Source organism: Orbicella franksi, chromosome 14 (genome assembly GCF_964199315.1).
Source record: "Orbicella franksi chromosome 14, jaOrbFran1.1, whole genome shotgun sequence".
NCBI lineage: Eukaryota > Metazoa > Cnidaria > Anthozoa > Scleractinia > Merulinidae > Orbicella > Orbicella franksi.
In genome coordinates this window covers 20,855,392-20,882,855 of record NC_138158.1, presented here as the reverse complement: position 1 = coordinate 20,882,855, position 27,464 = coordinate 20,855,392, and the positions used below count along the sequence as shown (strand labels likewise).

General features: G+C 40.2%; 2 protein-coding genes across 2 annotated transcripts; both read right to left on the bottom strand.

The window, feature by feature from the left end:
- Nucleotides 1-372: 372 nt before the first annotated feature.
- LOC145468947 (glycine dehydrogenase (decarboxylating), mitochondrial-like) lies at nucleotides 373-21,276 on the bottom strand. Its single transcript, XM_081452661.1, has 28 exons — nucleotides 20,414-21,276; nucleotides 20,226-20,304; nucleotides 19,188-19,323; nucleotides 18,853-19,017; nucleotides 18,627-18,704; nucleotides 18,324-18,486; nucleotides 17,846-17,957; nucleotides 16,229-16,319; nucleotides 16,026-16,122; nucleotides 15,438-15,543; nucleotides 14,626-14,681; nucleotides 14,372-14,458; nucleotides 14,027-14,107; nucleotides 13,558-13,743; nucleotides 12,870-12,911; nucleotides 12,562-12,704; nucleotides 7,671-7,746; nucleotides 6,679-6,804; nucleotides 6,231-6,310; nucleotides 5,710-5,779; nucleotides 4,961-5,073; nucleotides 4,182-4,365; nucleotides 3,926-4,001; nucleotides 3,479-3,571; nucleotides 2,771-2,878; nucleotides 2,169-2,233; nucleotides 1,908-1,988; nucleotides 373-1,254 (listed from the first exon to the last, which is right to left on the bottom strand). The coding sequence occupies exons 1-28, from the start codon at nucleotides 20,660-20,662 to the stop codon at nucleotides 1,120-1,122; spliced, it is 3,078 nt and encodes a 1,025-aa protein (XP_081308787.1). The 5' UTR covers nucleotides 20,663-21,276; the 3' UTR covers nucleotides 373-1,119.
- A 248-nt stretch (nucleotides 21,277-21,524) lies between these two features.
- On the bottom strand, nucleotides 21,525-26,635 carry LOC145468949 (DNA polymerase epsilon subunit 4-like). The gene is made up of 4 exons (XM_081452662.1): nucleotides 25,075-26,635; nucleotides 22,424-22,508; nucleotides 22,284-22,325; nucleotides 21,525-21,800 (listed from the first exon to the last, which is right to left on the bottom strand). Exons 1-4 carry the CDS (start codon nucleotides 25,261-25,263, stop codon nucleotides 21,787-21,789), a joined length of 330 nt encoding a protein of 109 aa, XP_081308788.1. The 5' UTR covers nucleotides 25,264-26,635; the 3' UTR covers nucleotides 21,525-21,786.
- Between the last annotated feature and the right edge of the window lie 829 nt (nucleotides 26,636-27,464).

Sequence of the window (27,464 nt, the reverse complement as noted above, 5' to 3'; positions counted from 1 at the left end):
GTACCCCCCATTCCCCCTACTCAATGTTGGAAAATGTCGAGGGTTTTTTTTTTTTTTTTTGCAACAAAAAGGGAAAAAAATCACCCGATCAACGTTGTAAGTGGGAGGAAGGAAGAACTTGCTTCGTGTCCTAACTTTTTTTGTCTGGGACCGTAGATTTTGAAATTAAACGACGTCTTAAAATAAGGAAATACGACGAAGTTCAGTTCTTTCTTTAAAAGTAAAGATAACAAACCTAAACGGCTGAAAAATTCGATGCAACTGTGCGATTTACACACAAAGAAGTAAAGTCAATCTTGTTGAACGGCCGGTGCTTGAAAAAATAAAGACAACAAAAACAAAACAAAACAGGACCAATCCAAGATACAACGCACGAATGGTATTTTATTTTCATTTCATTGTCTCATTACATTCGACAGCATTAGCACCCACTTAGAATACACAGTTACAAGCAAACTAAAGTTATATTATTATAAGCAAATCAAAATTATACTATTGCTTTTGCGCGTGAGGAATTTGTTTCATCCAAGAAATCTTTCATTGTTTTATTATTCATACAAGTTTGCTTGTAGATTTGGGAAATGCTGCCAAGTTTCATTGTGGATAAAAGAAACTCGTTTAGACATATTTAAATATAATCAAAACATTGGAAATCATAATTTCTGCATCGTTATACCTCCTAAGTTTTCCAGTGTGTGTAGCGATTCTTCTTTTTCTACCATTTCTATGTATGCAACACGAACATGCCTTCGAAATATTTTACACTACGTTCAGCGTATCATTGCGGTGAATGTGACGAAGAGAAGGCAAACCGAAAATTGATTCCGTACATGATGTGCAATAAAATATTTAAATAATTCTATTTGCATTTCCTAGTGTGATAAATTGTTGCCTCCTAAAACGTCCCGTTTGAAGAAAAATGCTCTTTCGATTCTTTATCTCGACGTTGAAGAATCTTGTTCTACGTGACCGCTTCAGGTCATTGCTAGGTTCCCACAAAATTCAAGCAGCTTTCATTTGTGGAAAGATGCTATTCGTCAAGTAAACTTCTCGACCCGAATAGGTCTACACACATTGAAGTAAATTAGCATCTCTTTCACGTTGTTGTCAAATTTTCTTTTAAGCAAAAGACTTGGTTTTCTCGTAATCATAGCTTTCAAGTGGCGGACATGTGCAGACCAGCTGTTGATCGCCGTATTTGTCGTCCACTCGCGAGCATGTCGGCCAGAATTTTGCAGTTCCCTTCAACCACGGCTGACGAAACAAAACAAAAAAGTAGCTCAATAAACTGCTATTTCCTAACTAAAAGATAACCTCAGGCTTAGGCCCGTTCACACTAATGCGTTTTCGAAACGAGGCTTTATCGATGAAGCCTTTCCCCGTTCACACTAGCGTTTTCGCAGAGTTTTCCCGTCCACACCAAAACGCTGGAAAACGCTGATATTCTATGCCACAACTGTCATTCGCCCGTGCGCACGAGTACATGACGTCAGCAACTCGCTCAACCTCGATCCCAGGCTCTTCCCCCTTGACAAGGGAGGCAAAGAAGAGAGAGCCTGCGATCGAAGTTGGTTTCCGCTGTCCATGCGAATACGGCAGGTCTCCGATTTCAAGTGTCTCCATTCTGGACAGCGTTTTCAAATGTGTGCGTTTTTGATGGACGATAGGCAAAAAAAACGCATCAGAAAGTTTGCGTTTTCAAAAGAAAACGCATAAGTGTGGACAGAAGTGGACGGGACCTCATTTTCAAAGAAAAACTATATGACAGTCTCCTTGATGGGTTACACGGATCTGTTGTTACACAGGGAGGTCAGGGGTGCTTTGTTTTCCCCACCCCGCTCCCCTATACACCCCACCGTCTGTTACCAGCGGTTCAAAGTTCAAAGAAATACGTGTTTTATACTCACAGCAGGGAAGGCTGCAACTTCTCGACTGTACGGTCTGTCCCACGTATCTGACGTCACTACATCCTGAGTGTGTGGCGCATTCTGTGGATAAATCAAGACATTTTCACATGAAGGATTCCTTGCAGGCAGGGTAGCAGTCAACAGTAGCCCAGCAGGATGAATGCTGAACCCAGTCACTGGTTCATTAAAGCTCAGATTTTGATATGTAAAAATAATAAATAGAGAATTCAATATAATAGTCATTCAATTCCATTAAGCTACCTTTAATGGGTTGTTTGTCTTGTCCATTATGCCTTGTTCGATGTCACGGATTTCTTGACGGATCGCTGTAGATTTAACAAAGTAATTGTCATTATTATATGGGATCTCTGTGAGCGGGCAAGATGAACACAATCCTGCGTCGTGATGGGTCATGTACCAGCTCTCGTAAGGTCTCACACGAATGGCTTGAAACCCTTTGAGAGGACAATAGAACAAACAACAGAAACAATGCCCCCTAGCCCCTAAAAGATAACAGCTGCTGCAGTGACGACAAGTAGAATTACAAGCTTACGAGAGCTGCTACACTATCGGCCGTGATTGACTCCGTCTCGGTCCATAAACACTACAAAAAAAGAACGAGGCCAATATCCAGCCATCTCGACTTGTTACAAGGCCCTACAAGTGCCAGCCCCTCCACATAAAAATTTCTCTTTATAATGTTAATATAGAAATCGTCAAGGAAATATGCGAAGAGAATATAGAAAAACACCCATTGTAGCTAGGAGACATTGTCTTGATGTGACACCAAATTCTCACAACTAACTTTAAAGAAATGCAAGGCAACGAGTAATGAGAATTAATATTTCCAACATGGCTCTTACATATAAGTGAATCACAGAGTCTGTCTAGTTCAGCTTTGCTCTCGCTCTCCGTTGGTTCGATCATTAGGGCGGTGGACACTGGCCAAGATACCGTGGGCGCATGGAAACCTGCAACAGAAGATGCAACTTTCAGTGTCGAGAGTAATTAGAGCGATTTTTCTGATGCGCTTCATAAAAACAAAACCAAAACGATCATATCACATTGAGGCAAAAAAACAAAATGCACGCCAATCTGCAAAAGGCGCGGGAAAAAGTCGAGAACCCATTTCACAACTTGTCTTTGTCTGATTGGCTAAAAAACAAGACGTGTGATCTGATTGGCGAACACAAGTTGCACGAGCATTTTAAAACAACGACAAAGCTCACCAAACCCAGAACTAAAGCAAACAAACATAACACTCAACGGTCATTCAATAACTGTTCCACGTCTTTCAAATTCGGTTAGCACTAATCTGCAAAAATAGTCTCTCAAAACTGGGCGCTTGGCAGACGTTACAAGTCTTGGTATGCTTGGCTCAGGCACTAGTTACAAGTTCGGCCGCAATTGAAACAGGCTACAGCTTTTGAATGCTTAGCACCGGCTATAAGTTTTCCCGCGCTTAGCAACGCTATAACTTGTTCTGAGCCTGTCACCAGTTAGATATTTTCTCTTGGCAACAAGTTAAGACTAATTCATTCCCGAAGTTTGCACGGAAGGTTTTCTCTTACCGTAATCCTGAAGTCTCTTAGCAATGTCAATCGCTTCAATACCATACTTCTTGAAATCTTTAGCGTCAACAATAAATTCGTGGGCACAATAACCTGGTGAAAAAAAAAACAACATGAAAACTTTGTAATGAAGATTTTTGTACCTCACAGGAGCTACGCCCCGGATTTCGCATCTTGGAAAGTTAAGCCTTAACTTTTAAGTTCGTTGTTTGTAATCCGTGTTAATCTTCTCCATCCTTAACCATCTTTGTTCCTTTATGGTTTATTACTATCTCTTTGGTGTTTTTCTATGTTAGTGAGCTATTATTTCCAGGTTTCCTTTAATTTAAAGGTAATTCTGTACGTGGCCAAAATAACTCAAAATACTTTGACTGAACTCCTTTAATTTGAAACTTCCTTCGCTAAATTGTGCCTCCAAACAAAAAGCATTACAGTAGTCGACATTACCATCCTTTCCAATGAACAAAACGTCATAGTGCTCCTGGAGTCTGGCAGCCATGTAGTTAGCATTCAAAACGGCAACCTGTAAAAGTCAACAAAAAAGAAGTTATGTTAACTAACAAATGACAAACAAACAGGTGTAAACGATTTAAACCGAATTGACTGCAACGCTGACACTAATGCAAGAAGGCACAACAGTGTAAACAATCTTGTAATCAAGATGGTTTAATAAAAAATGTAACAATGAACATTCAAAACTCACCTTGGTTGCATGTGCAAGACCCTTAGGGCCCATCAGTTTGATATAGGCCCAAGAAATGGGTAGAATTGCACTGGAACCATATGGAGCTCCTGAGATGACCCCAAATGGATGGGCCCCTTCACCAACGGTACTCTCTGGTGGGATCACAGGGTGGGATGGCAAGAATGGAATGAGGTGCTTTTTCCTGTGGGAGAATTTCACCAAAGTCAGATTGTGTGATTGAAACAGTCAAACCAAAAATATAATTTACTTGTAATCCTCTGAAAGAAAGGAAAAAAAAATCCAACACAACGTTCTCAACCCTATTAGTACTTCATCATATTAAAAACAGGGAAATCATGACCACGATAGTCTTTGCCGGATATCTGATCTTAATTAGCATGGATGTTTTTATGATTTTGTTTCTCTGTTTTCTCCTTAGTTTTAGTTTCGATTGAGAAGATGTATCACATACTCAATACCGTGTTTGACCACATTTCCAAACACAAATACTCCGCTGCGCGTCGTATTTTCAACTCTCTCCTCGGTGTTTGGAAGTGCGGCCAAATACGGTCTTTCGTGTTTGGATTACTAGAACTTAAAACATAGCTCTGTGTATTAAATCTTTCGTTCCGTGACGATCTTGATATCGTCGCTTTAACTCCCTAATACCACAGCCAAAGTCTAATCCAAGGAATCTAAGGCCCGAAATCTTCAAGAGCAAAGACGTCTCAAGATTCCCCACCTCCACCCCCCCCCCCCCCTCAACAAAAAAAAGCATGCTTTCAACTGCTACTTACACTCCAATAGGTCCCATTCCGGGTCCTCCACCCCCATGGGGAATACAGAAGGTTTTGTGCAGGTTAGTGTGCATCACATCCGCGCCATAGTCAGCTGGTCGGCACAATCCCACCTAACCGGACAAAATGATAACCAACAAAAACGTTATAACTAAACTTTTTCAAGATGCGCAAGCTGTGACGTAGCTCCTTTAAGCGTCTTTCAGGTGGCTCTCGTGAAAGGCTACTCAAACATGTCCACCAAATATGAAGAAAAATGATTTCTATTTAACAACAAACTATTTTCTTTTGCGTGATGTTTTTAAAAAGCATTTTGCCAAACTAGTTTGTGACCTGTCCATCAAGGAACCAACCAGAATTTTCCTATTCTTCTTGGAACAGTTTTTTCTGCAGTTTGCCATACAATAAAAATATTTCTCAAACTCATTAATAATTCATGAAGTTTAAACGAAGGAAATCATGACCGTGACGGTGTTTGGATATCTGATCTTAATTAGCATAGATTTTTACGATTTTATTTCTCCGTTTTCTCCTTAGTTTTAGTTTCGATTGAGAAGATATATCAAACGCTCAAGACAATGTTTGACCACATTTCCAAACACCTCGAAGTTCGTCAAAAATACTCCGCTACGCGTCTTATTTTCAACCCTCTTCTCGATGTTTGGAAATGTGGTCAAACACGGTCTTTCGTGTTTGATATATCACTTAAATAACGAACTGGTCAGTGGATGTTATTTACAAATACAAACCTGAGCATTTAAGTTGGCGCCATCTAGGTAAACCTGTCCACCATGTTCGTGAACCATGTCACAAATGTCCCTAAGAGATAAAATTAATTTTAAAAAAAGATTAAAACAGGTACTAAAGGCAACAGCCAAACAGCTCACAACACCACCATGTACATCCGCTCTCCTCCCCTGGGGCATTTTTTGTGCTGCCTCGACTTTGTAGGCTTACTGTGCGGAGACTGGGAAGGGAGGGGAAGAAAGCATGGATGGAATGCCTCCATCCCCTCTTCCACACTTTCCCTTGACCATGTAGACCGACAGTGCAAAGGATGGTGAGGGGGAAGGAAGAAAACACCTGGGGAATATCCCCATCCTCCCCCTCCACATTTCCCTTTGGCCATGTAAGCTGGCAATGCAGAGGCTGAGAAGGGGAGGGGGTAAAGAAAGCACATGGGTAACTTCCCCATTCTCTCCTTGACATTTTCCCACCGCTCCTGGAGTGCCTCTGCAGAGGAGAGAGATGTACACCTGTTTATGTTCACCTGATGCCTTCTTCAAAGACACCATTAGTTGACGGATACGTCACCATGATGGCTGCCAGATCTTTGCTGTACTTCTCAACCTGATGGAATAAGATTGTGCATAAAATGGTTAGCTTTCAAACACCAAGTTACTCATTTAGATGTAACAATATACAGCCTGCTCCTTACTTACAGTCTTGCAACAAAAATACACAGTGAGTTACACACTTTGACAAACACACATGCCACATTTGAATAGACCGGATACAATAAGTCTCTGCTATGCAAAAGCGCACAATTTGAGGAAGAAGTAGGCCCATAAAGGAAAATAAATTATGTCCATGGCCAGGGGTTTGAAAGGACCCAATAATCCTAGACACAATTTTTGGTGCTTGTGCAACTGTCTGAGAAGGGGCATGGCTGTCACCAAACAATAGAAAGACAATGTGTCTTAAACGTTATCATGTACCTGCATTTTCAAGTCACTCAGACTGACATTTCCATTGTCTTCAACCTTCACGACTTGCACCTGGTAACCAGCCATCTGAGCACTGGCGGGATTGGTGCCATGAGCCGACACAGGAATGAGACACACCTGAAAGGGAAATCATGTAACAACAATTCATAATAATTATAATTATAATGACTTCTGTCGTCTGTCTGTCTGTCTGTCTGTCTGTCTGTCTGTGGATTGGTCAGTCAGTCAGTCAGATCACAGGGCCGTGCTCTAGAAGTGCATCGGTGTCTTACATGTAGGGCGACTGGAAAAACTTCCTTTTTTCACATAAGCTTAAGTGCCGCACACCAAGGATTTCGTGGCGATGGACTGTTGGGCTCCTCATAATTTTTCTTAGATCGCAACCTTGGATCAAATGTACAGTATACAAAAAACCTCTACCACATCAGAACTTTGGTACTCTAGTTTCTTTAGCATAAAGCTATCATGAATAATTCTACTCCCCCTGAATGGAATGCCATTGCGAGTCCATTACAGGGTTCCCCCTTCACCACCTCTTCACCTATAATTCAGTCTTGTGTCGCCATTTTCCTTACTCTTTTTGCCACTTGCTGTCTAAACAATCCCTGAATCTATGAAGTTCGATGCCTGCGGCCAAGTTTACCATTTAAATAGTATTCCAATCCTTATCACCACACAATATTTCAATGTAAAGGGTGAGAATACGTCAGCTTTCTTACAGAACTCCCAATGATCAAATTATCTAACCATTACCCAGATTTCTATAGATAATAGGTTACAACATTTATTATTTTTTTCTTTTATTTTAGTGCAAGGCCCCATAAGCTTATAGCTTTAATCTTTACCATGGATAAATAAAGTCCTGATTTGATTTTGATGTTTGGTAGTTACTTAAAAAGTGTTGACATCATGATGATGTTAACACTCAAAAAGCATTTATTTTAGATCATCATTCTCATAGAGTATGATCAATGGAATCACACCTTTCTATTTTCAGCTCCATTGTGTTCATGGTAGGCACGGATTGCTCTGAGCCCAGCATATTCACCTTGTGCTCCACTACAATGCAGAAAAATAATGTCAATCAAACAATGAAACATTAACATTGCATAATATGTGAAGAACACATGTTTACACAGTTTAACTCTCTAAACGAAAGGCGAAGAAACAAAATAACAACAATAAAGTCTGGGGTAAACAGGAAAGGGCTCGGAAGTGATCCCTTCCATTTAATAGAAATTTTCCCAACTGGAAAAGGTAAATGTACAAGGAATATAACAACAACAAATAATTAGGGAGGGGAAGGGGGGAGCGAAGCTACGTTGTGCACAAGCACATGGCGAATGAAGTACGTAGAGCACATGTCAGAGAAAACTAGTACCAGTCCTCTCCCCCTTCCTCCAGAGTTAAATACAAATAAATGTAATTATTTTAGACTTAACTCTCTAAACGAAAGGCAAAGAAACAAAATAACAACAATAAAGTCTGGGGTAAACGGGAAAGGGCTTGGAAGTGATCCCTTCCATTTAATAGAAATTTTCCCAAGGGAGGAACGACTTAACCCCAGACGAAAAACAGAGCAAGGAAGAAAATCTAAACAAACGAAGTCAGCCGACTAACTGCTTGCATTCTGTCTTTAACTGGAATGTGAATATAAGATCTATAAGCATCTGACTGCCAGTCTCCTAAGCGTTTGATAAGTTCTGCTGGGATTTGAGCTTGAAAGGCCAGAGTGGCCCCGCCTGATCGAAAACTATGTCCGCTAAATTTAGATGGATCCAAGTTCATCGTGGTTGCCAATAATTTAAGTAGGAAGTTAAACTTTCCATACATCAGAGGGACCAGACCTCCCTTGGTTGAAGCTGGGATGACAAAGGCTGGGCCTGATAAGGAGGCTGGTACTAAGCTGAAAGCATGCTTGAGAGCTGTATAAGGGCAGAGTGGGCGCTGGGCAATGCGTGGTAAAGGCATAGTCAAAATGCGCTGACTAAATTGGATTGTTTTTGACCATCTGTTGATAATGATGGCCCAGTCTGTAAAGAAGAAGATGTCCCCTCGACGCAGATGCTTTGATGGGTTGAAATGTGTTAATCCTCTGTATAGCAAGTTAGCTTTACGTAGGAGGCCGAAGAAAGCTACCAGACAGACTGCCCAAAATGTTGCATACAAAGGATCATCTAAGTTTAAGTGATTCTTGAAGGCTAACAGGATCCGAGGCGTAATTGGTTTCTTTTGGGATACTGATAAACCTTTTATACGTTTAATTCCCCGAAGTATAGTTGCCAGCTGAAAATTGTTTTTGGTTGGGTCTGCAAGTCCATGTTCAAGATGAAGGATGCGAACTGCATTCAAATAGGCTGGGATGGAGGATGCTGAAAGTGATCTTGCTAGGAAGGCTGCGTAGCAGTTAAGGGTTCATACTGATGCTGGGATAGGCTGGTAACCGTAGTATACACAAAAGGAGAGGTATGAGCGCATTTGACTCATATAGGTGGACTTGGTAGTAGGGGCATATGCCAGGAATTGATGACTTCGCGGTCAAGTTGCTGCTGATCCTTTGTTTCTAAGGAGTGCAAGAGACAATGAAGACATGTGAGATTCTAAATCATATGATACAGGGGATTCGGAGAGCCATGCCTGGAATGTTGGCCAGTAGTATACATTGTCAAAGCGTGAAACACTATCTGCTAGGGTATTGGTTGTTCCTGGAATGTGTTTGACTAACAGGCTGAAATTGTAATACTCCTTAAGCCAAAACAGAGAACGAATCCAGTCCATTATTACTGGGCAACAGGTTGAACCTTTGTTTAAGATAGCCGCAGCCACCTGGCTGTCCGACTTGACGACCACTTGATAACCTTACCAAAAGGGTGCCCAACGATGGGCTGCCAAAATGATTGTGAATGTCTCCTTGTAATTGATGTGCAGAGAGTAGAGAGCTGGGTAGTCTAAGGCCCAGTTAACATACATCCAGTCAGTTTCCCATACGCACCCCCCACCAGACAGGGAAGCATCTGTAAGCACTGCTGTAGGAAGTTCAGGGGTTGCTGAGGGGAACAATGTTTTACAGTTGTGTGCAGGTAAGAGGGAGGTCCACCACAGGAGGTCAGCTCTGGCGCATAGGTTTAAATAAACGCGGTGGTACGGGCGTTTAACAGCATTTGCCAAGGTGATAAGATGCCTGAGAAACGTGCGGCCCCCTTGAACAACACGTGCTGCCCAATTGAGCTTGCCAATGAGTCGTTGAAGGTGAAGCTTGGAGCATTTACGTTTTGAACTGGTTTCCTTGAGAACGAATAACAACTCAGATACACGATCTTCTGGGAGGCGGAGTTCACACTTAACAGTGTCAATTTCAACACCCAGAAAAACCAGACATTGGGTTGGGAAGACAACTTTTGTCCAGTTGACAGTGAAGCCAAGAGACTCTAGTAAGTTTAGTAGAATGTCAAAAGCTGCTTTGCACTGAAGCTGAGTTGGTTCAATGATGAGGAAGTCGTCCAGGTACGCCAACACAGTATATCCTCTTCGGGTCATCATTCGACAGACTGATTGTGTAAGGCGATGAAAAATCATTGGAGAAGCCCTGGCTCCAAACGGGAGTTGCTTATCATAGAGGTAGGTAGAATGTTTAGAGTCGTTGAAACACCAAGACATCCCTGTAACTTGCCAGCTGTCGGGGTGAGTACCAACACTTCTGTAAGCGTGTTTTAAGTCAACTTTTGCCAACCAACAACCTGGTTGACAGAGGTTTGCTGCATCATCAACAGTAACATACTTGTAATGTTCTAAATCCATGTATGAGTTGGCATTTGCCATTAACGGTCAGCTGCAATCCATGATCATCCGTAATTCATTCAAGTCCTTTTTAGGTACAGCCCCAAGTGCATTAACGATTATGGGCATGTGGGATTTGTCTGCTACAGCAAAATGGTCTTCTTGAAGACCCTTAACCAGTTGCACTTCAATTTGATCTTTAGCTCCAGGTCGTAGAGCAGATTTATTGTTGTGTGTAAAGGCATGTGAGACCGTTGAATCAGGAGGGAGTAGCTGAAATCCATTTTTAACACCATCAAGAATAAATTTCATGTCCGGGTCATTTGATAGTTCTGCTGCCCAGGTCCCAAAAATTAAGTCTGTGGAGACCTTGGCTGCTTGGGGCTGCTGCATAGATTCCAAAAAGGCCCCTGCTTTAATAGGTAAACTTTCCCCACACTCTGTGGGACAGCATGTCATTAAGGTGGGATCGGTCCCTGCATGTAACAATGTGGTTGAGATATCTCCTGCTAGTTCTGCCGTTAAAGTACAATTTGGAGAGATCTCTGTAGTTGAGTGTGGGTTCAGTATTGGGGGTCTTGAGCAGTAGCAGACTGGTGTTGCCATTGTGGGTGGGTTCCCATACATTGCGGTTTGATGCAAACATGATCATATCTACAGGAGGAGCCAAAGCGGCAACCTTCATCCCGTTGGAATTCAAAGCAAACCTACTTCCCTGTTGCTTGGTTTATGACTGGGCGGGACGCTTTGCGAAGAGGTGGGCGTGTGGATGTGGGAGTCGATGGATCTGGTCTGTGAAGCGTTTCATGGGATATGAATTGGCTGTCAGATCCCCATTTACAGCTTGTGGTAAATTGCATTTTGCGGTACAAATCATCATACTGCATCACTTTTGGCAAAGGGTAACACTTCGCTAGTTCAGAAATTTTTGAACTGTACACAATATAATCGAGAATTTCCTGGGTGGACGAAAGAAGCCCATCTTTCATGAGAGTATGCATAATGCGAAAGTTAGCTGCTGACCACTGTGGGAATGAAATTTTGTCAAGGGATAGCTTCTTTTCTTGAGAGGATTTTAAGACAATTCTAGCATCACCAGAGGTTCCAAGCACGGTCTCCTTATCCTCCTGCAGAACTATGGGGAGGGAACTAATGAAATCAGGTATAAGTAAAGGACGTTTACCTCTTGAAATAGTGGGTTCTAACAGCTGTTGAGCTGGATCCTGCTCCTCTTCAGTTAAACCCAGTAAAACTGGATCTCCCAAAGAGTCCATGAGAGATTTAAGCTCCGATTGAACGGTAGGATCTTGCTGAAGGCTTTTTAAGGTTGGTTTTGCGATAGGATTATCATTAGGCGTTGTTGTGATTGTCGTCGCCATCTTGGGGGCACTGGGCTGCGCTGAATCTTGCTGTAGCTTCAACAGCTCGAGTTTGGTACGAGTGAGGTCCAATTCTAGCTTCAAGTTCTGGTTTCGAAGATCTTCTACCGCTCTCTCTTGCTCTACAGTGGACTGCTCTGCTTTAAATTTTGTCGGAGAGAGGTCTTTGATCATGGACTCCACCTGACTCAGTTCACGTTCAACTGCTTCGCTCATCTGTTGCGGTGTTGATTCTGCTATGAAGCCGTCGATGTCAAAATCTTTCAGTTTAAGCGGAGGTTTTGTTCTCCTGCTGCTCTTTCTAGAAGCCATAGTGTAAACATCGAGATACGTATTGTAAAGAAGAACTCTGGAAAGAAACTTGCGTTGAGCCAAGCTACGTTGTGCACAAGCACATGGCGAATGAAGTACGTAGAGCGCATGTCAGAGAAAACTAGTACCAGTCCTCTCCCCCTTCCTCCAGAGTTAAATACAAATAAATGTAATTATTTTAGACTTCACACCAAACACCATAAGAATGAGCTTCAAAACTTAGACAAACGAATAACAAGCGAAATGGAGCTGAGGAGCTGCAAGCAAGCATTCGCACACAACTCTTGAGATTTTCCAAACTGTACATCTCTCATGGTAGACACCTAATTGTGTGACTACGAAAGTAAACTCCGTATTGGGACTGCAAAGTCTTAATAATACCCTTGAACCAAAAATCTTCAAGTACCTGTTAGGCTGGAAACACACTGCATCAAAGCCAGTGATCTCACATAAATCTTTCTCCAGTTCCTGGTAGAGATGGCGATATCCCTGTGCTTGCTCTACTGGAGCATAAGGATGGATATCGGCAAACTTCGGCCAGGTGATTGGCTGAGTAAAAAAGACATCTGATTCAGTATGTACAGTTGTTTCAGGTCTGAGTTTTATTTACATACAGCATGGCCACAGTCAATTTAATATTTAAAATTTACAGCAGCACTAAATAATTTCTAAAGTGTAAAAAGTTGAAGTATATCAATATATTAAGTACCATACCATCATTTCAGTAGTGGCATTCAGTTTCATTGTACAAGAGCCCTAAGAAAAATAAAAAACATGCCCTCAATCAGACATGAATTGTTTTTAGTGAATTACTTTAACTGAGACAAATCTACAATACACTGATCAATTATGTATTCACCATTATATCTTAGGGGGAGGGGGTGGGATGAGGGAGTGTTAACCAAGATCTGAGTGTGTCTTGGTCATGAACATGCAGAAAAGAACAAGGCCAATCATCCATCCACAAAAAGAACAACATTTTCTTGGCGGATCTAGACACAGTATGTTAACTAAAGCAGGCGAGATAGACCAATCCTATGAAGATAGCCATGCGATCACTGCACAAAATTTAGTTTGTCCTGTGCCAGCCCTATCCTGACACACAAGATTTGGTTTGTGAGGACTTGAAAAAAGTGCTGTCTGGTCGTCCGGATCAATATATTTTCCTGCTGTGCAAATACCTTTTCATTCTCACTTGCTCAATCTGCAAGGGATCAGGCAAGTCGTCTGCCAACTAAATCATTAAAATAACAAACTAAGACTTGCACAGGGCAAGCAAAATTTGAGAGCTACTTGTCCCAAGGGCAAGCTGGAATTCAAGTTTTTCTTTTCCAGCCCTGTTTGTCTTGTGCTAGTTATAACTATCGCATGACAAACAGGAGATATCTGAGATATTACGTACCAAAGGAATCATAGAATGGCACAAAGAGATGTCTTTGTTTTCCAACAACTTCATGTAACGAACAATGTTTGTCTCTGAGTGGTAAGTGTTGAATACAGGATGGGTCATGTAGTCACTAAGTCTCTTGAATGAACTTTGTAGAATACTGTGTACAGGCACTTCCTCCATGTTCGCAGCCAAGGAATCCTAATAGAGAATGACACAACAACATTATTAAGTGAAGGTTAAACATTATTAGTGGGGCACGAGTTTACTATTGTTATCATTATCATTATCGTTATCATTATCAATATCTTTATTATCTCATTGTCGTCATCATCATTGTTATCACTATCATTATTATTATATAGTGTTCCAAATTGTATCAAGGGTAAAGTGAACCACAACAGCTATATTCAACTTTAAGCAATCAAAATGAAATTGCGACTTTCTTGAGAATGCAATTTTAATAATAACTTTGCATACTTACAGTTGAACTGTCGCAACCAAACACCCACAAAAGATCTGCCAAGTCTTTCTCTTTGACTGTCTCATCCAGTGATACACCAACCTAAAATTATAAAAAAAAAAAAATTAACATCCACAGTGACAATATATTACTACTAGCATAGTTCTTGAAGTCAACTGTAGAGGAATGTCTGTATCAACCCTGGTGTTCCATACTGCCTGATATTTTCTCAGTTTCCAAAGCATTATGCAACCTGCGGGAGCATTTTTAATTAAACTCCCCCTGTATGAAATGTATATACTTCCAAGGTTAACCCCTAGCACTAATGTATCACACCTAGTATACCAGTAAGTATTATTTACTCACAGTTTTTTCATCAAACTTTCTCAGATTGATCTGTCTCTGTTTAGCTCTTTCAAGAATGTCTGAAGCATCTCCAATGCCTGATGTAACCTACATGAAGATAAACGGAGAAATTCTAATAAAAATATGTAGACTTAATATAACAAAGTTATGCAAAGCTTTTTTTGTGTAAATATATTTCGACATGGGCTAATATCCTAATTAGAGTTACATGTACATTGTATTAGTGACATGAAGATTCAGGACATACTGCTTACCTTTAAAGTGTCAAAGAATAAATCATTTTCCAGAAGATGTCCAGCACGTTTCAATCCTAAAATAACATTTTATAAGTTATAAAAAATGCATCTTTTGTTGCTTGGCAAAATTCTTGCCTTGAAAGCAAATACACAAATAGTTGCAAATCACTGACAGAAACACTCTAAAAATCAATTTTTCACATAGGAACAAAAGAAGATTCATCTCTCTTAATATATAATACAATATATGTTGGCCCTCGTTGCCACAAAAGAATAAGGCAAGATCAAAACATAGACTTGTCCAACCGTTTTATTTCCCTTTCGGTCTCTCGACCTCATGGTCAGCTAGTTTCTACATATCATGTGACTGACTGTGACTGACTGTGTGGGGGTGGGGTGACCCCTACATATACAAGTATATCAATACCAATAAGGTGACTTCCTTGGTTCTAAAATTTAATACTGGGTTGCTGTGTTGGCATTGGCATACTCAGAACTCAAAATCATTAAGAGCTTACAACTGTCATGGGGACACTTTTTTTACCAGACAGGTGAAAAAAAATATAACTCTCCATTGGGTTTAGTATGGCACTAAACTGGGGCACCTTTGGCCCCCATCCCTTCTTGAATCGAATATAAGTCCAATGTAGAGTTTCGCTCTAAGTATGAGTCCAGCTAGACATAAACAAAGCCTCCTGATCCATATGTGTACCATTCTTACCACTTTGGAAGCCAACAGAATTAAATCTACAGAGTCTTCATTTTAAAATCTTAAAAAGTCACCAATAGGTACAAATGTAAAATAATTAATTTCCAGGCACAGTCCATACCTTCAGCTAACAGAAGAGTTGCATTATGAACACGTTTTGCAATGTTCTTGATTCCCTTTGGTCCATGATAGATCGTGTACATTGCCGACATGTTGGCAAGAAGGGCCTGTAAGCAAAATGAACAGTATATTTGAGTATCTCTGAATAAATATAGAAATCACAACAAATGAATATAAATTGTTTTGAGATTACAGATCTTGGAAAAGCTTGAAAACAATTTATTTGATAATTGGTTTGAAAAGAATATACCTAGTATAAAATAGGCTGAATCATAAGCTTTGAATGTAGCACATGTACACAATACAACCAAATTGGTCTAACAAAAACTTAAATTGTGTTGTTCCAGAAAATATCCATACCCCTCCCACCCCTCCAGAAATTCCAGTTTGGCTTCATAATTTCTTTTAAAAGATTTTGGCTTTTAGACCCCCCCCCCCCCCCCCCCCACCCCCTTGAAAATTTCCAATAACCTTCCTTGGGGTGGGTATGGATATTTTCTGAAAATGCACATTGTCATACATGTGACAGTCAAAGCAAATGATTGAAAACAATTTTGACCCAGCAGGGAAATAATTTGTAATATCTTACCTGGGCTGTGCAGATGTTGCTTGTAGCCTTGTCTCTTCTGATATGTTGTTCGCGTGTCTGAAGTGCTAAACGATAGCATGATTTGCCTTGAGCATCCCTACAAACAGCCATTATTATAATATTGTTACTAAAAATAAAATGTTTTGACTTAGAAAGCCCTTAATCTGGATTATTTAACAGTCAGTACATCTTTCTGAACTTGCCTTGTCACACCAACCATTCTCCCTGGAAGCATCCTCTTCAAGTTTCCCATGTCACGCACAGCAAAGAAACCAGCATGGGGCCCTCCATAGCCTGATGATGAACAAAAACAATGAGCTTTCCAGTGAAAGGTGCCAGTACATACATTCATTTAAACATTTTCCATACAAACATTTTACACTGTAAGTAGAGACCAATACAATTATGTTACTGACTTTGCACTTTTCCAAGAATCAGAGATATTTTTTGTCACTTTTTCCCCTAATCTACAAAGTATGTAATCTAATAGCTCAATGTATCTATTACAACCTGATCACAGCCCAACAAACAACCATCTCTCAAGATTCCAATCAAAAGGATTACTAACAAAGATGCGATGATAACGGTGGCGATAATGATGATGATTGTGATAAGGATGACAAGATTGATGATGGTTATGACAATAATAACAATGATGAGGCAGTGTGTGATCTAGAGCGCGTCATTGTGGGATTGGCGCAGTTCGATAGAAGATGTCCCCCAAATATTCATCACATGGATCATTTTGGCGCAGCAAACATCTGCAGCTACCGACTTGTAATTTTCCTCCGTTTCCTAAGTTTTTCGAAAACTTTGTGTGATTTAAAGTTTCATAGAATTGACAATATAAAACAGCGTGCGTTTTACGAATGTTTACGACATGGACAAATAAAAATGGCTGCCAGAGGCCAAGATGAGATTCCTGGGAACAAGTAGAATAATTCTTATAGGGGGTCAATTTATAAAAAATGCACATGCTCATTGTGAACCCCTTACTTTTCACGCTTGATTGATGAAACACGACAAGTTATTTGGGTTGTTTTCTTTGTCATTCTGCTATATTATTGTCGTGTCAAAGCAGAAAAGAATATTCTCATTCTTTGGTCGAGAAAACAAAAGAGAAGAACACAGACCACAAATGGAAACCAGCAGAATCGACAACGTTGACGAAGATAAATTGAGTGATACTGATGAATGTGAACCTTTTGTCGACCCGAAAGCCAAAGAAGAAAGGAGAAACTTTCAATCTACCTGGTTGGAAAAATTCAAGTGGTTGCGATACGAAAACACAAAGGGTATGTTGCGTTCGATTTGCATTGGGTCTAGCAAAGCAAATCCCTTCACTTCTGGCTGCATTGATTTCAGAACTTTGACGCTGACTCACCACATAGAAAGTCAAAATGATCAAAATGCTCTTAAGGAAGTTCATATGGCCAGCAATTTTGAAAGAGCTGTTGTAAATTCCGTTGCTCTCCAGGAGAAACCGGTGGTTAGTGCATTGAGAACTGTGTATTAATGAATAAAGTTGTGTTTCCCCCTATTTATTTTTTTTTTGTCTTTACAACATACATGTACTACCCATAACTCATTTATGCTGACAACTTTTCTTATTTTTCACAAGCCAATAAAACTGGAATGTCCCCTTGAAAATTGTTGACTGGAACAGAATGTCCCCCTAAAGTGAAATCCTAGATCAGACACTGTGATGATGATAATGATAACAATGACAATGCACAAAGCTCAAAAATTGGTCTCCAAGTGACTCAAAAACAAAACTACAACATTGTACATAACATGCTACTGTTAGTATACTAGCTTACCGAGAGGCACTCCAAATCTTTGTGTGCATCCTATGGCAACATCACAACCAAATTCACCAGGAGGCCTCAGTATAGTCAGAGCAAGAAGATCTGTGGCACATACAGCTAGAGCCTATGCATTGAAATAAAAGAAGCAGTTTGCATATTATCAGCTGCAAATTTCTTCAAGTACATATTACTACTAACAGTCCAGGAAATAACCTCCTAATATGAAGAGGTACATCTTTACTAATAAATGATTTTTAAAACCCTGAAAGGTTCAACAATCATCTTCCTCAGTATAATTCAGACTCTTCCCCACCCCCCACCCCCCACCCCCTTCCCTTGAGGTTTCATCTGTCTTACTCTTGCTCTGCAGCTGACTGAGTTCAATGATCACAACCAAACAGATTTGTGGATAATGATAGCCAATAGAACAGAGCTGAGTGGCTCACTACTAATTAAAAATATTTTGATTAGTACTTTACTTGTCACATACCTTGGCATCATGAGCTCTTTCCACCAGATCAGAAAAGTCATCAATTTTGCCATTGGTGTCTGGGTACTGGAACAACACACCGCTGACATCTTGGTTGGAAAAGTCGAAAGATTCTTTGTCACCGATAACCACCTGTAAACCCTCACCATCAGGACCTAGAGTACTGGAAAAAAGATGATAGGAAAGATTAAAACTGCCTGGGCTTCAACTTGAATCCCTCATTCTATGCCTCTCTCTACATATTACATGAAATGGTATAATTCATAAAACTACAATTAGGATAATAATGTTACTTATCTTCACCTAGCTCTGGTCTCCACGACGGAGATAATCTGAGGGTGGCAATTCCGATCTACAAAGAACTTTGGTTTCTTGTTGTACCTATTGACAAAGAAAATCATTTACAAAATACTTCACAGGCAAAGAAAAGATGACAATGTATTTTATAATATAAGCTACACAATGTACAGACCCACTATTAAATAAATGCTTTTATCAGTGATAATAACATTATTCTTCTAAAGCCTACCTATAGCACAGTGCCATGGCCTCAGCAGCTGATGTTGCTTCATCTAAAAGAGACGAGTTAGCAATGTCAAGCCCCGTCAGGTCGCTGACCATTGTCTGGAAATTCAGCAAGGACTCCAATCGCCCCTGTGCCAGTTCAGGTTGGTATGGAGTGTAGGGCGTGGTCCTGAATGGGTAAGGAGAAACCAAAACCTTCAATGAGACAGACACATTTGAATAACAGCCTGTGTAAAGTCATCAAGGCTTTCAAAGGCAATGTGAATGTTAGTTTGGTCAGTACAAAACAAAATATAAATAATAAAATTTATATCAACCTAAACTTCGACTCATACATACCAGCCAGGGTTTTCTAAAATATTTCTCAAGATTGTTGTCGGCACGTGGCAATTGTAGTATCCCATGCCAATGTATGATCTCCAAACTTGATTATGTTTTGCCACTTGTCGCAACTTTTCCAATAGATCAGGTTCACCTAAAAAGTAAACCTCATTTAAGAATCTAAGAGCTGATGGCACAAATCACCAGAATTCCCAAGGGTTAAATCCCTAGGATATCCAAGGGATTAGGGGGATAATGCAGACATGGTTTTCCTTGTCAGGTCTTAAAAAAAATCCTCCCCAGTTCCCTTTGATAAAATTTCAAGATTACAACCCTAAATAGTAATTGCAACTTAAAAAAGCTGTAAAATCTTTCTCTGTCGTAGAGAAAGGTTAAATTCAGCTGTTTTGGGGCAAGGAAACCACTTGTAGGTTGTGTTGAGCCAAATATCACTGTTAAAATTAGTAGAAATTGTTTTGAAGAGTTTTCTAGAAATGTAAAAAATTATACAACTAAAACAACCCGGCAAAAAAAATCACTTCTTCATTTTACACAAAATTACGAAAACGCTGCGTGACAATATCGACTCTTAGCGTTGTGTGACATACACGTGACATATTATGCAATTGTGTATATTTTATAAGGTTTGAAATTGTACTGCGTTTCACGACGGAATATTACGACACGAGGAAATATCTTGGGTCTATCACAAAAAAAAAAAGCCAGATCACATGTTTACGATTAGTATACCTGAAACCTGAACAACGAGACGAGAACAAACACAAACAGTCATTTGTTTCCAAGAATTGAGGCGAAACGCCTTCCGTAATCAGTTTTGTGCCAGCCGGAAATATAAAAAAACCCGCCAAACATTTGTCCCACAATTAACTTGCGTATAAATCAAATTACTGCTCTTAAGACCTCTTAGCAGTTCTCATCGTGAAGATTTTGTAGGCACTATAGCTATTCTTGTTTCATAGTTAAGGATTTAATTATTAAGAAGTCCCGACAAAGACGTATAACTGTGAAATCTACATGAGGCTTTTTGAAACTTACTCAATGCTTCATCAATCTGAAGAGGCCCTGTAAACTTGATGGTAGATGGTAAAGTCCTCTCGATCAGTTCATCTATATGCTAAAGAATATTGCCATAAGTCAACTTAAGAACATAAAACAAAATTAAAAAGATGTTGTGAGACAGGACAAGCGAAAACAGCACGAGATTTCGCCCTGGTATCATTTACCTGCAAATTCAGTGTTCGTAGCATCTCTTTCTCCTCGGCCGCATCAGGACCAATATGTCGAAGAGAAAACGCATCTGTTGGAGCAGCTATCTGGCTCAAACTAAACTTCTGGCTGGCGCTGGAAGAGGAACGCGCTAGCAGAACCGAAGCGCCGATCGTTCTAGAACGCGACGGAAAATCACTTTGCACTGTCTTCCATAGTTTGTTGGCATACAATCGGCGGCCCGCGCGAAAGGCTGTTCGATACATTGTTAGGCTGTGATCTTGGAAATATCCAACTAAAGAGAACGGTTCAAATTAAATGGACTTTTGCAAGTATCTCACAACCTTATCGTGGCGGCACTCATACGAAATGAATGAACTGCGCCACGCGTTTGTCCTTATGGGTGCCATTCGACAAATAAGGAAAGTACGGAACTGCAAATATGGACATGACCGCCTTCCAGTGAATTCATCATGTGCAACAAACAAAGGAAAAGAGAAAAACACGTGCAATTTTCTCAGAAGAATACACAGATAACTGCTTTAAGTGATAGTAATAAAAGCAAAGTCTCGTCTAAATTTTGCAAAAAATACTGGGAGAGCTGGACAGCCCGATGTGAGCGCATTTCGGCAAAATAAAGATTACGCGCGCGATTTCGTATGGAGGGTCACGTTCGAGCGAGTTCTTTCGAGATACAAGCTAGAAACAGAAAAACTCGCTGCACGCTTCTCTTTTAAAAATGAAGGACACGGAGAGACAGAGATAGATTTTATAGTGGGACGCTCAGTAATTTAGCGCTTTCCGGTTTCGAAATTCAATCTTGAAAAGGCGTAAGTAATGATACTCGCAGATGGAGAGGCGAGTACGTGACGTGGAAGACGTGGAAGTGAAGCGAGGGCTCATATTTATTAAACAACGTGAAATGCATGGCTAGAAAGAGTGGAGCAGATTTGATGTTTTTTCCTGGACCAGCAGAAGTCTGGAGGGCCGAAGCTAGATTGACATAAAATCTGATTATTTTATGGATATTTTCAAGGAATGACAGTTTACCATGGTTGTTTTCACAAATGGTTATTTTAGCTGTAAATCACAATACAAGACCTTTCTTTTGGAAACTCTCCACGAATCTAAAATAAATGGCCTGATTATCCTTTAATTTTAATAGGTACCATAGGATGATTAAAGAAGTAGGAAATAAATAACCTAAAATTGTACTCAGTTGGGGAGGGGAGGGTAATATTATTTCTTCGGTCCATATCATCAATCTACAGTTTATTTACATGACGTCAATAGTTCTTTGCACACTATATAAAATCCCTGATCTTGATTCTTTCTTGGGATGTTTCACATGGTAACATTTGTCGACGATCAAGGTTATCATTAAATGATTTTAGTCTAATGTACCTGTGTGTAAAGAACAGAAACAAACATCCTGTTAGTAACAAATTGTAGAACAGCAGAAAATTCAACCTAAGTAATTTTTCATCAGAAACACTGCACAGATGTCTAACGAATTGCATAATTTGTATCAACTCATTTTGATCAAATTATCTCTGGCACTTCCTCATTGGCATCAACAGTTACTCTTTTTTATCAAACCTGGATGCTACCTAAGTAAGTATGGAAAAAAGCAAAGAGTGACACATCGTCTACGCTTAGAACAAGGCTATGCTATGTATTTTTCTTTGCAGATTATTCCTCTTAATTTCCAATAACAAGGGATTAAGAGAATTACAATCCTATAAATTCTTCTTCCCTATCTTCACACTTATAACAAAACCCTAAATTTCTCCCTACTTAAGGTTTTATGCAATCCCCCTGTATTTCTCGAGAATCCATTAGTCAGTCTAAGAATCAACCCCAGGGGAACCCCATGGCATTACTTACCCTCTAAGAATGCCATTTCTTCATTTTCATCAACAGTTGTGTCTAGCAAAAGAAAGTAAAATACAAAAAATGTAATAATTATTATATGTTCTAAAAAAATGCATTGGAAAGCTCTAAAATGTCAAAATATAACAACTTACCCAGGTCTCTTTTCTGTATAGTTTTTCTTTTTCCTATAACAGTCCTTTTGTGTGCTTCCTTAGCGAAATGTTCAACAAATAGCTCCTAAAATATTGGTGAAATTATTATTAAGATATCATTTTACACATTGTCAAGGAGGCATGTTTTGGGAATACTGTAAAATCCTGATAATAAGCTACCTAAAAATAATCGGATCATGTGTACTAAAGGCATCCATGGTCGCATATCAATCAATACCCTCAATCAACCCTCGATTGAGACTCCATTGAAATCGATTGATACTCGGTTGACATCTTGGTCGCCATCTCGATCGATACTCGCTCAACACTAGATTGACACTTGATCGACCTCTCAATCAACACTCGGTCAGCACTCGATCTACAGTTGGTCAATAGTTGGCAGAGTCTCAACCAACTCATATTTATCGATTGACACTTAATGGCGTGTCTGTGAAAGTTAGTCGACTGTTGACCGACTGTCGTTCAAGTGTTAACCAAGTATTGATGGAGAGGATGATTGAGTGTTGATCTAGTAGTGACTGAGATGTCAAATGAGATGTATCAATCAGATAAAGCGTAAAGATCAAGACTTGACAAGGGATGCCTTTAGTACACACGATCCAAGTAATCTTAAAATCAGCATACAGAAATCTGTTTTCTTTTGGCATGTGCAACGTTTTGTGGAAACTTATAAGAGTTGTCTAACAATGAATGAGTTGCCAGTAATCGGATACCCGTGTTTGCGCGAAGAACTCTGGGATCGTCAGGGGGCAAACATTGCTAGTCACTGGAAGGAAATGTATGGCGAAAAGTTGTTTCGAGGTACAAGAAAACGATTTTTGAGAGAGATCAACGCTTTTTCGCCGTCGTTTTTATCGCGAAATGATTTGGGCAATGTTGATATGTGGAATATGTAAGTTTTTGTTTGAATAACTGTGAAATATGTGACAAAATCTACCAGTAAACTCTGTTGCTTGCGTGAGGTTTATTGTGAAATTTACATCGCGGTATGGTCTGAAAATATACAAAATTAATCAGGTATAAATCGAGAGGAAATAACCCAGTAAAGCCTTTTAAGTTGTGTACAGGTTACATTTGGCTTATTTGAAAGCTCAGTAATACAAATAATACTGGAAATAAGCCCGGTGGCGATCATTGTACTGTCTGGGGTTGATTTAATGACAAATGAGTCCGCGTGACTCATGTTGTGTGGCTACTGTGTTGCTCAAAGCCTTTGTTTTGCTTTTACAAGCACGTATTTCAGTGATTTTCCTCTTCTATAACAGATCAAGGGTGGCTCCTTGAATATATCTCTGAGCATTTGTATTTAAAAGTTCCATTTGTGCGTGATTATGCTTTCCAAAGTTTGGTATTGACGATTGAGTGAAATTGCCCGACACAAAGGGTAGTAGTTCCTTTTCTACAATTTTCGATTTCTGTTTTAGAGCTTCTTTTCTGTCTTTATATATAACTTCTCGGAGGGTCTTTTCTACCATTTGCTCTGGATAGCCTCTCGAGATCAGGCGTGTATTGAAATTTTCAATATTCTCTTTGATGTATTTCACAATAAACCTCACGCAGGCAAAAGGTAGTTTATCGGTAAATTTTATCACTTATTTCATGGTTATTCAAACAAAAACTTACATTTTCCATGTATCAACATTGCCAAAATCCATTTGCGATAAAACAATGGCGGTAAAGCGTTGATCTCTCCCTAAAACCATGTTTTTGGGCGTCGAAACAACTTTTCGCCATACATTTCCTTCTAACGACTTGCAATGTTTGCCCCCTGACGATATCAGAGTTCTTTGCACAAACACGGGCATCCGATTACTGGCAACTCATTCATTACTTGGAAAAATTTATTTGTACTGCTCAGGGAACCAATCAGAAGCCTCCTTTTCATCTTGGAACAGTTTGCCATGTGATAAATGTGTACTAAAGGCATCCACGGTCGAGTGTCAATCAATACCCTTGATCAATACCCTTGATCGACACCCTTGATTGACATTTGAGACTCGGTATTCAAGCGACATCCCGATCGATACTTGGTTGACACTTGATCAACAATCTGTCAGCAGCTGGCTGAGTGTCAACTGACTCATATGCATCAATTAAAAATTAGTCAACTGTCGACCAACTGTCAACCAAGATGCTGATGAAGTGTTGATGGAATGTCAACCAAGGTGTCAATGGAGTGTCAACTGAGTAGCTATTGAGTGTCGATCAAGGGTCTGTTGGGGCTTCTTTGAAGTGGGATATGGGAGACTTATGTTTGGGTGTGCTTATTTTCAGGAAAGGGCTGATCAGAATTTAAGGGGATCTTAAATTTTATGCGTAAGTTTTATGAACCTACTTTGAAAGTAACAAAAATGCAGAATTTAAGCTTACAAGCTTAGTATTGACTGCAAAGATATTTGTAACAATAGTTTTCAGTACACTGTGGTGATGAGATAAAGTCAAACTAACAACATTAATGAAAACATCAATGATCTTCGCAGATATGTTCATTCACTTGCGCAAGAACATTTATGTTTTAAATATTAAAGCCTTAATTCAGTCAGGTTGCGAAAGTAAGCTTATTAAAGTTTGCATCATAGCATTAGAATGCTTCAATTAGAATGCTGTTAGCAAGAACCGAATTCACTTACTGCCGCTCTTGTTAAGAGGAAGACTGACTCTCTGTTGGCTAAATGAAGGTCTGGATCGATTTTCATCATATTACGAACTCGAGTTTGTGGAAACTGTGTGAGTCTTGCACGCTGATCTTCATCTTGTACCACTGAATTCTCTTCATTTTGCGAGCTAATCTCCGTACTGTCCGCCATCAGCTCCGCCATATTGAATCTGAAATTGGCGGGAAAAAAAACAAACTCGTATCCAGTCCACGCGCCTTTCTGGGGACTTGACGTCACGAAACAGCTGGAGACATTTCCAAGAATAAGGATCACCGAATAGGTTTCGTTGCCCGTCTGTTGGGTTAAAAAAAAATATTGCTCCACATTTTTCTGATATAACTCGGTTTCATTAGAGTCTCTTGCAATCCTGAATAGCTACCTCACGTTCTTCATATTCAAGTTTGAGCGTTACAGAGTCGAGACAACGGCTTTCGGAGGACGGAGGGAGGGACCTCTCAAATGAAAAGGACAGGTCGGGGATGCTCGTTGTCTTGCTCAGGGGTATAAATCAAGGTTTCTGGTCTCACTTAGCTTGTTAATGTCGGGTGCTTTCCATTATGCCAAAGATTCCAGAAATTTCGGTCGGAAGTCAAATGGAAACGTCCGTTTCGGTTTCTTCCGACCGGAATATTCGGGATCACCTCTGAAGGTGGCCCACTTATTTCGGTCGGAATATTGGTCGTTCCATTTTTGACAAACCGGTCCATTGTCCTACTTCTCTTCACTTATGAGGGGAGTTCGGAAAAGGAATAAAAAATGGCAAGAGCCATGGCCCGGTTTGATCGGAAAACGTCGTTCCATTTTAATTGAGATTTTCCTCGGGTATTCCCACTGGGCTCTGACCGGTCGGTTTGGCATAATGGAAAGCACCCGTTGATCACGAAACACCACTATCTTTAGCTGGCAAAGTATCTTTTAGGGTGCAGTCGAAGAGATAGTAATTTTAAAAAACGGTCTTATTTCCTTTTTAGGCTCGTTTTCCGCCACTCTTACGAGTCCGGTCCACTATAGTGGGCTCTCTTCCTGAACAGCAGCTGGTAATCAAGCCTGTTCGGTTTTAAGTGGTATCTTTTAGGGGTCGAATAAAGCTCGAGCCACACCCAGATTGATCTCTTTTAGGGATTTCATTCAAATTTTCCGACGAGCATCCCCGACCTTTTAATATGGGAGTTCGATCCTCCTCATCTTTTGTATCAGGATCAGTGATCCAAGATCACTTGGATCATGGTGCTTTACTGCGCATTTCAATAGCACGCGGAGTCTAAAATTCAAAGCTCAACCGACAAATGCGTTTTTCGCTACCGTCAATCAAATGTTCGGCGACTCCTTCCAGCTTTCGACTACTGCCGAGCGCGAGGTAATCAAATCGTTGAGCACAGTTCAGACAACGAAACAGTGATCGTCAGTAGTCGGAAGCTGGGAGGAACTGCTGAACATTTGATTGACGGTAGCGAAAAACCCATTTGTCGGTTGAGCTTTGAATTTTAGAGTCCGTTTGTTATTGAAAGACGCAGTAAAGAAACCGATGAATTCGTGACCACACAGGCAGCCCAAGCTCTCTCTATGAACCACACAAGCAACACAATATGGCATCGAATTATAAGGGTTTATATGGGATCTTCTACAAGATATCCTTGGAGGTAGTTAAAAGTGAAAATTCTCAATAAAAATGGCTTACTTTGTTCCATACATGTGTTGTTTGCTCCTGGTGTGATTATTTTACCGATTGAACTTGATTTAAGCGACTTTTTTGAATTCCGATTTTCCCTCTATAAAGAGAGGACAAGGCGAAACACCTCAGTCGGAACAGCCTGCCGAACGAAGTCAAAAATCCCAGGCTAAAATGTGCCCACGGCCATAAATCTACCGCAGAATTCAAGGGCAAAGGTTGATCTTTCATTTCAATCCTCTAGCCACACAATTGCAGCCCTGCGAGCGACGCCAGGCGGCTCTTCGTGTCTCCAGTGAAACGATAGAACTATGGAAGAGCTCCGTGTCGTTTGATCCGCGACCCAACGACCGTTGAAATCGGCTTGGTAACCTCGTCATGTTGGCAAACCAAGACTCGCGGGGGTACTAGACCGCAATTTGCCAATTAAACTTCTTGTAATCGCCTCAGGTCGAATTTACAATGCAAAATAAAAATCGTACAGAACGCTTTTGCAAAATGGCTTCAAAACCAAAGAAAGCTCCGTAGAAACTGAGGAGATACAATCATTTTTGAAGTGGAAGTCGTGGTAAGTTTTCTCGTTTATGCACCTTGGATTTGTTTGTATAAAATATTCCCGAGCTGATAAACTAAATTTGCTCCTCTTAGGGTATTGTGGAATTACGAATATTGTGCGGAAACTGTAATGGAAGCC

What these genes read in the sequence shown, in the direction of transcription:
- LOC145468947 (XM_081452661.1), bottom strand. Translation starts at nt 20,662, where the DNA reads ATGTATCGAACAGCCTTTCGCGCGGGCCGCCGATTGTATGCCAACAAA. An exon ending in GTCGTGGAGACCAGAGCTAG is followed by an intron (nt 18,487 to 18,626) that starts GTGAAGATAAGT and finishes TCTTTTTTCCAG; the next exon opens with TACTCTAGGTCCTGATGGTG. An exon ending in AGAATGGTTGGTGTGACAAG is followed by an intron (nt 16,123 to 16,228) that starts GCAAGTTCAGAA and finishes GGCTGTTTGTAG; the next exon opens with GGATGCTCAAGGCAAATCAT.
- LOC145468949 (XM_081452662.1), bottom strand. Translation starts at nt 25,263, where the DNA reads ATGGCGGAGCTGATGGCGGACAGTACGGAGATTAGCTCGCAAAATGAA. An exon ending in TCCTCTTAACAAGAGCGGCA is followed by an intron (nt 22,509 to 25,074) that starts GTAAGTGAATTC and finishes CCAATATTTTAG; the next exon opens with GAGCTATTTGTTGAACATTT. An exon ending in TATACAGAAAAGAGACCTGG is followed by an intron (nt 22,326 to 22,423) that starts GTAAGTTGTTAT and finishes TTCTTTTGCTAG; the next exon opens with ACACAACTGTTGATGAAAAT.